The sequence below is a fragment of the Strix uralensis genome, chromosome 13, assembly GCF_047716275.1.
Source record: "Strix uralensis isolate ZFMK-TIS-50842 chromosome 13, bStrUra1, whole genome shotgun sequence".
NCBI classification, from domain to species: Eukaryota; Metazoa; Chordata; class Aves; order Strigiformes; family Strigidae; genus Strix; species Strix uralensis.
The window spans coordinates 13,852,399-13,864,942 of NC_133984.1; the positions used below are offsets into that span (position 1 = coordinate 13,852,399).

At 44.7% G+C, this 12,544-nt stretch overlaps 2 protein-coding genes across 9 annotated transcripts in view; both read left to right on the forward strand.

The window, feature by feature from the left end:
- Positions 1-12,544, forward strand: part of ARHGEF9 (Cdc42 guanine nucleotide exchange factor 9) — a 221,819-nt gene that overhangs the window by 98,427 nt on the left and 110,848 nt on the right. Inside the window, exons 1-2 of one of the 8 annotated variants that reach the window (XM_074882934.1) lie at positions 3,952-4,077; positions 8,050-8,111. The exons of 4 other annotated variants lie outside the window; for them this stretch is intronic. In XM_074882934.1, coding sequence (XP_074739035.1) covers positions 8,082-8,111 — 30 coding nt within the window. In that variant the 5' untranslated portion in view covers positions 3,952-4,077; positions 8,050-8,081. Of the gene's footprint in view, positions 1-3,942; positions 4,089-8,049; positions 8,112-12,544 lie in introns of those variants that run through there. 3 more of the 8 variants (XM_074882940.1, XM_074882938.1, XM_074882937.1) reach the window with 3 other exon arrangements.
- Positions 3,721-3,900, forward strand: LOC141949406 (uncharacterized). The gene has a single exon (XM_074882942.1). It carries the CDS (start codon positions 3,721-3,723, stop codon positions 3,898-3,900), a length of 180 nt encoding a protein of 59 aa, XP_074739043.1.

Here is a 12,544-nt window from a genome sequence, read left to right on the forward strand (position 1 = left end):
GATACAGGTTTATGTATGCATATGTATGTATGTGATATATTAGTGGTTCCTTGCTTGATATGCCTGGTGGAGAGGTGGTGAAGTTCAGAACTGCTTCCTCATACAGAAGAAGCCATTGCTGATCTTGCATTACAAATTGTGCTCCTGAACGCTACTGTAGTGTCAGGGCTGTAAGGGGAGGTGGCATTTTATATAACTGTTACAATTCTTTTCTTCTTGTTCTTCAGTTTAGCTCTATACAGAAGGTTAGACTAAACTTTTCAGAAAGCATTACATGAAGTTAAACTTTGCAGTGGTTTTATATAAACCCCTGATGTGTAGGTGTTCCTTTTCCAGTAAGGCTTCTAAGAGAAAGATCATCCATTTTTGTAGTAAAATTAACATTTAGTACATGCAGAAGGCATGAGAAATTATATAAAGCAGCAACTACTATGGGGAATACTGTGAATATAATTTAAAAAGAAGCTTCTATGCAGTAAATCTATTTGTGCTGATCCCTCTTGGTAGCTGTTACACACACAACTTTCACTGGAGCCCAATATTTGCATCTGCATGTGGTGAGGCACCCGGTGCTTTCCTGCCTGATCTTTTGGGGCATTTGCTCTGGAGCGTGACCTGGGGAAGACAGATGGTATGGCCAGGGCCTCCCAGGCTCCAGCAGCACTGCACGCCTCTCTCCCAGCCCCTGCAGCCAGGGAGGACAGCAGTGGGGTCTCTACTGCTATCGCCCTGCGGTCTGCAGCTGCTCGTGACGCACAAGCTGTATGTGGTGAGCGGGATAGTGGGGGACCTCCTGCCTGCAGCTGGCAGGCAGTTACAGGCAGGGGGCTGGCTTCATTGTCTCTATTTATAATCTCTACCCTCCCCTGTGCTGTGACTGGCTCAGCTCTTGCAGAATGACTGCCTGAGAGCTGCCAGGCAATTGCTGGTAATGAAATCCTCTTTTTCAGCTACGGAAGTAGCTACTGAGCATGTGTGATAGTTACTGCACCTTTTTTCTGGATATTTCTTAGGCCTCTGCTGCTTTTACCTGCCCAATTTTTGCTCCCTCTGTCTATATGCAAAGGCACAGAAGAGTCTGCCTTGAAACCCTGCTGGTCACTTCCCGTTCTTGGCGTTGAGAGGGCACAAACAGCGCAGGACAAGGCGAGGGATGGGCTGTGTCTGCAGAGGTGTCTGCAGGCCTTTGGGGCTGCTGTGGACAGGTAGAACATCTCTGCTGTGCTTCCTGTAAAATTAAGGGTGAATCTGAGGCTAGGGTCTACACCTGTGCTCATTCTAGTTTAGAGGAAAAGATTAACTGGCTGTAAAGATGCCTCTAAATTTGGGCTTGTTGTATGTTTTGGAGATGTCACTATTATTATTGAGACTGGAACTGGAATTTCCTGGACATTTGTGGGAATCTAGGCTTGGGTTTTGGAAAATTGCCTATATTAATTTGGGAAAGGATGGTAACAGTAATAAATACTCCACATCTATTATATGTTTGCTCTTCTAATTAGTCTAAAATTGCATCAGACTGACCAACTGTCCTAAAAATGCATACTTGATAGGAGATGCAGGTCTGGAAGCTGATGATAAGGCAGATCCATCACCTGGGCACTGCCTGGCACATGTTGGTAATGGGACAGCCCAGCTGCCTGCCTGGGGCAGGTATAAAGCAGCTTCTTGTAAATATGCAGGTGAAAAATCACCTTTCATTGTCCTCCTGAATGAGGAATTCTCTGCTTGGACAGAGCAGGGGATCTCAGTTGCTGGAGACAGCCTCTGGCTTTTAGTTACCACACAAAAGAAAAAAGAGAGGAAAAGAAGCCACCTGATTAATCCAAACCATTCTTACTTCTAATGCTGCTCAACACAACCCACATCAGGGCCCATGCATGCTACAAAGCTGGTTGTAAATGAGGAGAATGGTGTGTTGGAAAAGCATTGGTCTTGCACAAACCACTGGTTGTCAGTGGAGGCCGAGGAGGGAGGGCACTGTGGAGACCTGGTCCTTGCCCACCAGATGCAGTCTCTCCTTTGATGGTGTTTGGGGGCAGGTGTAGAAAAACCCTGCTACCCAAGTAGCAAAGGAAGAAAAATAAAATAAGCCTTGCAATAAACAGCTGGGTGTAGTATTGGTTTGAATGGTAAGGTGAGGTAGGAGCATAATCCCACCTGTCCCTTCCCCAAATGCTGGTGACAAAAAATATCTGCCCTGGAAGGATGCTGCGATGGGAAGAAGGGCTGCCTTTTCTTGGCACGAGCCTACTCTAGGCCCTCTCAGTTCAGGTTTAAACATTAAAGTCCTCCTGAACTCCTGTTGTTTGCTACCAGAGAACAAAATAAGTGCTTGTTTGGTGCATGTTGGCCTTGTGCCTGCGTGCAAATGTCCTGGATATGTTTGAAGGAGCACATTTCCTGGAAGGTGCTCATGATCAGCCCCCATATGCACATCTTAGTGCGTAATGCATATGCATTGGCAACCTTTCTATATTTGTCTTTGTAAAATCATTTGTTTTTTCCAGCTGAGAACATCTTTTTGTGCATGTGTGTGATGCCTCTCTAAGGTAACTGCTGGTTCTGAGGTCTAAGAATGATGTTTGGGATAGCAACTAGCACCTGGATGATAAACCCTGAATGTGTATGTGAATTTAATGTAGGAATGAGCTTTTCTGGCTGCTGTAGAAGGAATAAAGATCCCTCATCCTATCCTCCCCCCCACCCCCCTTTTATACATCTCTATCTGTAGAATCAGAATTCAATTGAACTATTAGCATGGAGAAATCCAGTGGAGTGCTGAGGAGAGAGGCTATGCAATAGATTTATGATGGCATGATGTGTATAGTATTGTATAGAGCTAAAAAGTGATTCCCCCTACAAAATTCCCACGTTACAGGCTCACAATGAATTTCCAATTTACCAAGGGTTGCCTTTTTGTTATTTTGGCTGCTTTTCTTCCCTGCTCTTTCTCCTGCTCCCCTACCTGGTCTGAGCAGGTTCCTAGCAGCACTGGCTCTTTTTGCTGGCGTTTAATATTTTCCATCCGAAGCTTAGCGCAGGCGGTACAGACGGGGCAGACGTGTCCCCACCATACAAAGGCAGTGAGGAACGGGATCTGCGTTGCACAGAAAGCCTGGAGACGCCTTCCTGGAGCTCAGCGTTGGCATCCGACTGCGACGCCGGCTTCCCGGCCCCCCGCACAGCTCTGTTTTCTGAACTGCCGCAAAAGTAGAGGGGAAAAACATGCCTGCATGGCGCTCGCTGTCACGGCGGGCGGAAGACTCGCGTATTTATGGAGCCAGCGCTTCCTTCTGCGTTTGACTGACAGCCAGGATCCCTTCACTGCCTGGTCACTGGAGCTGATTAGTATGCGAAAGGGTCCGCCTCGCACCGAGAGATGCAGCCGCAGCAGCTTGCAGAGCTGTCACACTCACACAGGCTTCTTATCTGCACTGGCTTGACGAATTAAAAAGCAAGCCAGCCAGCAAGAGAGAGACCGGGAGAGAGGGGGGAAGAGAGAGAGAGAGAAGCTTGCAGACAGCGCTCGCTTTCTTTTCCTAAAGGAAGGATTTTGCATCTTAAGTGCTCACTGGTTGTGATGATGCTTCACTTAGCAGGCTCCAGAATGAGCTAGAGACAGCAGATAGGGGGATAAACTAAAAGCAGACCACAAAGCATTACGAACAAAACCAAAACCAGGAACAGTTTTCTCCTCTATTCTAGCATGGTGGATGTATGGACAGTCTTACAGAGCAGAGGTTGACTTCTCCAAATCTACCAGCCCCACATCTTGAACACTACAGTGTTCTGCATTGCACCATGACCTTGGATGTTCAAACGGTGGTCGTTTTTGCAGTGATTGTGGTGCTATTGCTTGTGAATGTCATACTCATGTTCTTCCTGGGCACTCGTTAAATGGATTTTTTCTCCTGAGCTGTTGGGGGCTACTACTACCACTAGCAATTCAACAAGAGAGCAAGAGCGAGAGAGAGAGAGAGAGAAAGGCGAGAGAGAGAGAGAGAAAGAGAGAGAGAGAGATTTCTTACTGAGGGGGGAAACGCGTTGAGCTTCAACATGGCCTCGCTGTGATATGTATGACGTTGGTATATTATCTCTCCCTAAATCTTTTGTCATGTCTTGTCTTTTAAGTATGCCTGTAAGTGTAGCTGCTTTTGCCTGGGTTTTAAATGTGATAAATAGTAGTAATCCATTCATATATCGTTCTGTGCTAGCAAGATAGAGCTATACATATTTAGTTAGAAGCAGAGTGAAAATATCTTTCTGTGGTAAGCACTGGCTGTGTTATTTTGCTTCCTTTAAAATAGAGACTCAAGTTAATAATAAGTCATTTTGTGTGAAATTTCTAGCAAGCAGTTAATGTGCAATGTCTGTGAGAGTAACCATGTAGCTGCCAGGTGAGAGGTGGTGGTGTGTGCAGTTGAATCGAGCTCTGAACATGTTTAAGGGGGGATGAGAAATCCTATTAAAGGATTAAATCTTTGCTAAAATAACATTCAGCCACAAAAAAGGGAGAGAAATTCTACTTACTTTATTTATCTGTGTTGCCTTGATGATCTGACTTGATTTCTCAATATTCAGCCCAAAAGCCTCCAAATTCTACGTCCACACTGATGTAGCCTAGCTCCTTTCTTTAAAGATATGAGAGGAACTGAAACATAACCTGCTGGTTTTTTTTTTTTCCTGTTTGTATGTGGTTTATATGTCTGCAAATTGGGAAGGAGGGATCAAAGAGAAAAAGGGGAATGCATGCTTTGTTTTTCTTTGCTAAAGCAACAGATACGGAGGGGTTGGGTTCTGCTTTGATTTCTCTAGAAATCTTATTTTGGCTTTCTTTTCTTTCATGTGTGTGTGTATATATATATAATTTTTGGTAATGTATATAGGAAAAACCTTTGCCCACCTCAAGGATAACAACATGTTGAGATGGGTTGTTTTGCTTGACTTTATTTACATTGATTTTCTTGAAAATGAAGTGTGAAGTTCTGTTTTATAGGCTTGCTGAAAAGGTGTCCACTAGTTAGAGGTCCTTCTGTTGAAAGATGTCTAGACCAAAATTGCAATGTTTACAGCTTGGAAGCAGAACTGACTGAGGGGTTCGAGTCTTAGTGCATGAAGTTTAGAGAGAATATGAAGGGAATGTCTGAAAAGAGTAATGTCTTTTCCTCTTGAAAATATGTGTCTGTACTGTGTTTCTGTTAGAAATCTTAAGGATTTTATATATTATTTTCTTCTCTGGAAAAATCAGAATTGCTCAAAACAAAAAAAATCAGAGTTTGAATATGTTTACATCTCTTGCTAATGTTCACTGGAATTATATTGCCTTGATAATTTAACTAGTTCATGCTAATTCCAGCTGTCTGTTATTTATCTGATGTCCTCTACTAATTGGGGAAGAAAAAATAAAAATCATGTAACTGATTCATAAAGACGTAGCTGGAGCTTATAGATGGAGATGTATAGTTATTTCCATGTGAGAGTTGTCTGCTGCAAGTTAAATGCATAGCCGGGCTTAGGAGCTGGTTTCTTTTTGGCTGGTGGCATGGTTGGAAATTCAGTTAAATGCTGCAAATCTGGCACTTTCAAAGTGGCTTTAGCTGTAAATAAAAGAGAAAAAAAAATTTCCCTGAGTCCTGGTGTGGTAACAGTCAGCCCCCAAAGCTGACAAGAAGTGTTTAGTGGCAGTAGCCCATTTTAATGGGTAGAAAAGCCAAGACCTGGTGATACAAGCCCAGCGAAGATGCTCCAGTGTCTGCTGGCTGTGTTTCTCCCTCTTCACTTGTAGCTATCTGTGCAAGAGGTATCGGCTTCCCTTTGTAAGAGAACGAGTAAATCTTTTTATTAAAAAAAAAAAAAATTGACGCTGAAGATGGTTTGGGTTGTTAAACAGCTCAAATTTGCTTTATTTTCCTGTTAGCTATCATATGTCATTAGTTTTATAGGTTGCAGAATCTCCTGAAAATATAATAAATGAGCAAAGATCACCATGGAAAGGGAATCAATCAAACAGCAGCCAAAATAATCCTTTCAGTGAAACAGTATTAAGCGACATAGTGATTTGGAGGAGTAAGGGTGGAAAAATGAGAAAAAAAACTCAAAACAAAACCGCGAGTTTAAAATGGAATGCAACTGTGTCTGAATGTTTATTTTCCTCAAGGTTAGCTCTCTGGCATGAAGGTTTACCTTTAAATAAGATTTCTACGAGGAATGCTTGGTACCTAACATGGTTTTCCCGTGCGTGCAAAGTGCATTCCTTGATCCGGAGCTTGTACATCTCGGGTGGTATTTGGGAGGCGTGTGTGTACATGATGGTGTATGTTATCGCATGTGTTGGGAGCTGCCGTGTCCGACTGCTAATTCCTGCGAGCCCTTTCAGGTTCCATCGGTGGAGTTGTGTGTTGCTGGGGGATCTCTGACTGGTGGGGTGCGCATGGGGAGGATGAGGGTGTTGTGCACGCTCAGCTACTGGGGGAGTGATCGCTGGGAGCTTATTTTTTTTCCATCATGGAACGTGCTTGAGAGAATGAATGTAATTTTATTACAACTTTTTCGCCTGTTATTCTCCTAAAGGCTGGTGGAGTCAAAGAAAGCAGGTTTATGCAGAGCAATATGAGTGTGAGAGTTGGGAGTAGAAAACTTTGTTATTGTAGCAACGCTGTTCCTGTTATATCAGGCTTCCCATTGGACTTTCAGGGGAAAGAGAGGAAATAAGCCTAAAAAATGAGCAAGGGCTGAGTTTCTGCTTGTTTAGTTTGATCCCTGTTTCCCACGCCCAGTTCTCAGTGGCCACCTTTTCAAACAGGCCTTGAGCCACTTACCCCAACCCCATTCGTGTAGTTTTGAACCTGCAATTTTGCATTTTCCAAGCCTGCAGTGGAACCTCAAACTGCCTGGTTTGCAGGAGCAATTAGCTAGTTAAACAACTCCGTCTTGCCATACTTTTCAGGAGTGGCTCAATCCATGACAGTCTGCATTAGCAGCTTTTTGGGGCAACAGCATTCCTAGTTGCTTGCAGTAGACCCCCTGCACTTGTAAGCGACTGGGCTTGCAAAATTCGAGGTGTAATTTGCATGCTGTAAAATATCTACGTGTAGTGGAGCTTTCCTTCTCCCTAAGCTCCATGTGATGATTCGGTTCATGTGTGTGGCTGGTCGCAGTGGGGTTTGTGGGGGTAGTTTGGCCCCATAACTCCCTCTTGTTTGTGGATGTTCAGTTCTTCATGTTTGTGGGGATGCTCAAGCCCAGGGACGGGGAAGAGGGATTGTTCCTTTAAATAAATCAAAGCACTGACCCTCTGGAAAATACAGCCCCAAAGAAAAAATATTCATTTGTATGCAAATAGCATATTTATAATGCATAAAATCTCTTTCAGTGATTGCTCCTGTGTATTTGCTAAGGCTGGGTGATGGGAGATCTGCCTTGCTGTTTGTCTGCTTAAGCAGGATTCAATGTTATTTGCCACAGGATTCATGAAAATGCCTCTGACTGTATCATAGCAACCCTGTTTCACACAGTCCATAAAAAGTCCATTCCCCTTGAGCAGCAATCCGCCGACTTAAAGATTCAGGCACCCTTCGTGCCATGGGGAAAGGGTGCATTTGGCCTTCTTTGGATGCTTCAGAAAAAGCGTGTGTGTCAGGATGATCCCTTCCAGTCCTGTGTTCACTGTGATTTTAATGCTCTTTCTTTAAGGCTAATAAGAGGGTTTCCTTTTGTTTTTTTAAAGGCTTCCTCCCCCACCCTGAATATTTCCCACCTCTGTTTTAAACCTCACATGACAAGTTAAAAGGGGGACGGGACAGCTCAGAGGTCTCTGACGTGATGGCTCTTTTCTGTCCTGCCATTTGGATTTTCCCCCAGGATGGCAGCGGCACAGCACTTGCTTATGCTTTGTAGTGAATGAAGATCTGCCCAGATTCGAGCCCTTCTGTGGGAATGCAGAGGTGCTTTCTCATCCCGTAGATGAACGTTGTTAAGAGCTGCATGTTCACCTGACTCCTGCCCCCATCTGTTTGCATAATGTGGTTATATTTCTTTTTGGATCAGGTATTCAGTACACAGCCCAACTGCTGTGTATAATGTCTGAAGGAAAATTGACAAAAATCCATGTAAGTTTTTTTTTTTTTGTTGGTTTTAATTTGTGAATAGAACCCCTCTTCTGTATTGTTCATTTCATTTTGTTGTCATTCTTTGATTTCTGTATTTAATGAATGCTGGTTGTGATGGGAGATCCAGTGCTCTGTGTGTACAGTGCTTGCTTGCTTGCATGTATGTATGTATTATGCCTGTGTTGTATCTGTGTGTGCTATATGTTGTTAATAATGCACCTGTGTTGGTGAGGAGGGGGGGTTTCTATATTTTCCATTCACAGTGTGTATCTTTCTCAACTAGGTGTGATAATCGTGTTCAATGTGTATCTCCCAGTGAAATGTTATGAGAGCTATTTTGATAAAATGCGGGGATTTGTCTATTGTATGTGGAATCTCCAGTGACCAGAAGTTAGGAAGCTTGAGGAAAAGTCCCTAATGTTAATAACTGTGTAATAATTGTCCTATTGCGAAGAGGATGTTTACTCAGGGGTTACAGAGGTGGCAGAGGATAGTTCTGCTGCATCCTGGTTTTGCCACTGATTTACCATATGGCCTTGGGCATGTTCCTTCACATCTTTGTGACTCCTCTTTCCCAGTTGTAGAAGAGGAACACCACCCATTACCAAGGCATAGCCAAGGCCAATCGACTCCTATTTCTTCCCTTTCTGCAGTATCCTGTAGCTGCAAAGTGTTGTTGTTCTGGTCAGGTGGCCAGGGTATGATGGTCTGGGTGGACGATGTGTGTGTGCCCATGTTGGCCCAACTGTGCGTAGCTGGATTTTGCCTGTTGGAACTGTTGTAGATGGCAAGCTGTAGTGATTTATGCTTCTCACTAAAAATAGATGCTCCTGGAGGAAGAGCTGCTGGAGGAATCATGTTTTATTTTTTTATTTTATTTGTTACGTTTGCATTTCTTTCCTGAGTGGAAATGAGTCTTAATCTGAAAGAGCCCACAGATGGCCAGGTTGTGTCTAACCCTGCTGTCCTCCTCACCAGCAAAGAACCATGCAGCCTTGACTGCTTATTTCCAGTTTTTGTAGAGTATTACTCTTGCATTGTCAGAAACACCACACGGATGACATGTTCACTAGGACATCTGAGCTCAGGGCAAGAAGCGCTCAGAGCTCTCCTGTTGATGAATGTTGGGCAGGCCTGAAAGCTTTACCACCCGAATTAGAGGGCCTTAGTGGGTGAAGGAGCACCTGCATGAAGGTGTTTAAAGAATTAGGTCTGGATTTCAACTGACTCTGGTTTATTCATACAGAAAATTTCATAGGACTGTGCTACTTTGGGGAGCTACCCCTGTTCCCATCACAGAACCAGGGAAACTGAGGCACGTGGTGGTTGGAGGGCAGCGTGTGGTGGAGTGGGAGTTAGTAGCAGGGCTGGGAGCAGGAGCAAAGCTCGGGGGCCCCATCGGTCGCTCTGCCCACTTGGCTGTGTTATCTTCTCTTAATCCTCTGTGAAGCAGAGCGGGCAGGTATGCCGCTTGGTTTCTGGCTCATACGTTTTTATCTGACCCTTGCCGTTTGGAAGTGTCAGAGGGATGGGCTTGTGCTGGGGAGCTGTGGAGTGAGCTGCTTGCAGTCTGGTGGAGGATCTCTTTTAGGGGATTTTGGAGCTTCCAGCGTAGCAGACTCCAGGAGCAGAGAAGTCTGTCTGTGCCCATGTGGAAGGTCCCATGTGGTTTAGTGCCTGCCCCTTCTTTCACATCAGCTGAGACATATATAACATAACGTATAGACTGCTGGCAATGATTGTGTTTCTATTTTAGGCAGCATCTCCGGCTAAGTAAAGCAGGGGCTACGCTGCAAGCCGCTTTGCTCTGCGATCTTGTTTAAGTCTCTGAGGGATGAACTGTTTCTCTAGCCCTGGTGCTTTTCTCTAGGACCTGACCCAGACTTGCAAGGCAGACAGCCGTAGCCCCGATGGGTGCTCAGGTGAGAGCAGGCAGCCCTGCCGCGGCGGTGCTACGGCCATGGAGGTAAAACAGTCTCAATAAGTGGCATCATCCAATTGCCACAGCATGGAGTAAGGCAGCCCAACCTGGCAGCCTGTCCCTTTTTTTTTTTAATCTATTTTTGGACAAAACCCAAAGTTAATTTCTAGGTCATTTATTGTTATTAGATTATTTTACTGCCCCACCACAAGCACGGGCAGCCGTGTGCTCTGACATCCTTTCTCTTCTCAAGCTAAGCTGCCACGCTGTGTTGCTGCCGTGCCACAGCGTGTCCCAGGGTCTGGGGTTTTGCCGTGGGGCGTGTGGAGGACTGTAGATGAGTGGTCCTTCCCACTTTGTTTCTAGTGGGGAAAGCAGCATATGTGCCTGACTATCCTATTGCCTTTGAAGACTGTGGCCTCTGTCCCCAGCTCTGCTCCTCCGCCTGCCTCCTGTGATAACCTTTGTGAAACATGTCCTGCCTGGAATGATGAGGATAATTGTCATCATGTTTGCAACATGGGCAGGGGTGTACCTGAGCATCCTGGTTGTGCCTAGTGCCACCAGAGAGCCGACTTGGCCTCACCAGGCATCAAGTAAAAATCCCTGGATGTTGCTGATAGGGTTTGTTCGCATCAGTTCCCTCTTGATACTCAGGACGTTTGCCTCGAGATTGTCTGTTTCTAAAAGGTTAAGCTTCTCCAGGTGCCAGTTCTTGAGTCTTTAAGCTGCTAGAAGGGAGATCAGAGCTCTGTCTGTGAGAGCAGTTGCAGCTCACACTGGAAAGATGCCGGGAGAGGAATCAGCCAAACTATGAGGATTTTGAAAGCAGCAGAGATCCTAACTGTGTAGGGGGTGTTTCTTATAATTGAAAAAATGCAATATGGCCTCAGCTACACAAATATAAATTTAGAGAAATACCCTAAGGATCAATCTTTTACCCTGACAAGTAGTGGGCTAATTTGCTGGGCATATCTCTAGAAAAGTTTTGTAAAGTAGAATTGTTCTATTTGAGAAAAAGCATCAGGCTCTTGCTGGCATTATCAGAAAACAGTTTTTTTCAAAGGATTTCTGTGGACCACATTCCCCATGCTATTTCTGATGCTTCCACTCTCCTGTATCGTATTCAGTATATCTGACAAGGTTTTCTTAATAGGTTGTGCACTGAAGTTTCTGTTTCGATACCAAATTTAGGGAAGGCTTGTTATCTAAAATTCTTTCTTCCTGGCTTGATAAGGTGCTGATTAATTTTATGCAACTCTCTTACCTTATCTAGTTGAGCTTCAGTCGGTTTTAGTATAATCTTGGAAAAGTGCGATCGGTCTTTAATGTTTGTTTTAAGGTTTATTCCAAAGGCTTTTAGGCATGCTGGATGTTTGGTCTTTTGTGATGTTCTATGAGAATTAAGTTAAAAAGTAACAATTGTAGAACAGGTTTTGAATCCAGATGAAACATTTTAAAGTTTCTGTAAAACGAGAAAGAGCATCCTTTAAATGGTGGTTGACTGTGATGTAGTTTTAGGTGTTAAATTAGAATTGTGTAATTCTAGTGTTGCATATTTGCAAAGCTGGATGCATAAAACAGAGAATACTAATGATGCCCATATATAGGAATGCGTATATGTGTGTACCTATCTGATACAGGGATGAAGGAGAGGGACTGTTCCTTCTCCATAGATATGTATAAGGTAGGGAGGATTGGGGGCAACTTCACGTATCTCTGCCTTAACGCCGTGGAGAAGGGCTGTGGGGTCACAGGCTGCTGTACTGGGGAGCCACCTCCTACTTTTGCCAAAATGCATGGGCAAGAGGAGGAGACAGTGCAGCGATGATGGTTGTGCCTGTTTGGTGCAGCCATCTCACAGGCGGCGAGGAGGGGGCTCACCAGGGCTGTGGTGCTGTTGTGGGCAGTTCTCACCCCTGCCAGGCGCTGCAAGCCAGGGGCACCCGTGCTGGGGTGGCAAGGAAACTCAGCTGTCATCAGTGGAGAGCATCTGCCTTGATTACAGAATCACAGAAGGAGTTGACATCTGGATAGATTTTCAATCTCCTCTGGTCCAGGGTAGATGAATCTCTCATCCGATGCCCAGCAGCAGATTGATCCCATCTCCTGGACACTGAGGGTTTTGCAGAAGTGTCTAAAAGTCTTTCCAAAAGAATTAAAAGTACACACATGCACAAAGCAAAGAAACTAAACCTCACAAACCTGCAGGCTGGGAGCAACTATGCTTAAGACTAACTGGCTGCCTTGTAATTATAAGTCTTCAACCAGAAAGAGCCTGACTTCTTCGGTGCATACCTGGAGCCTGGGAAGTGTATTCACAGGCGTTAATAGGATTGAGACCCTAGATTTCTGGAATTTAGGAAGCACTGGCCTCACTCCCCCCCCTGCACCCAGCACCCTGCTGCAGGAGTGGGTGCTGAAGAGCCAGGTGCTGGTGCCAGCCGCCCCAAAACAGGATTGCAGATTGTCACAGTGGCTCCAAATGTCACAAAAGTCATTTTTCCAGCTC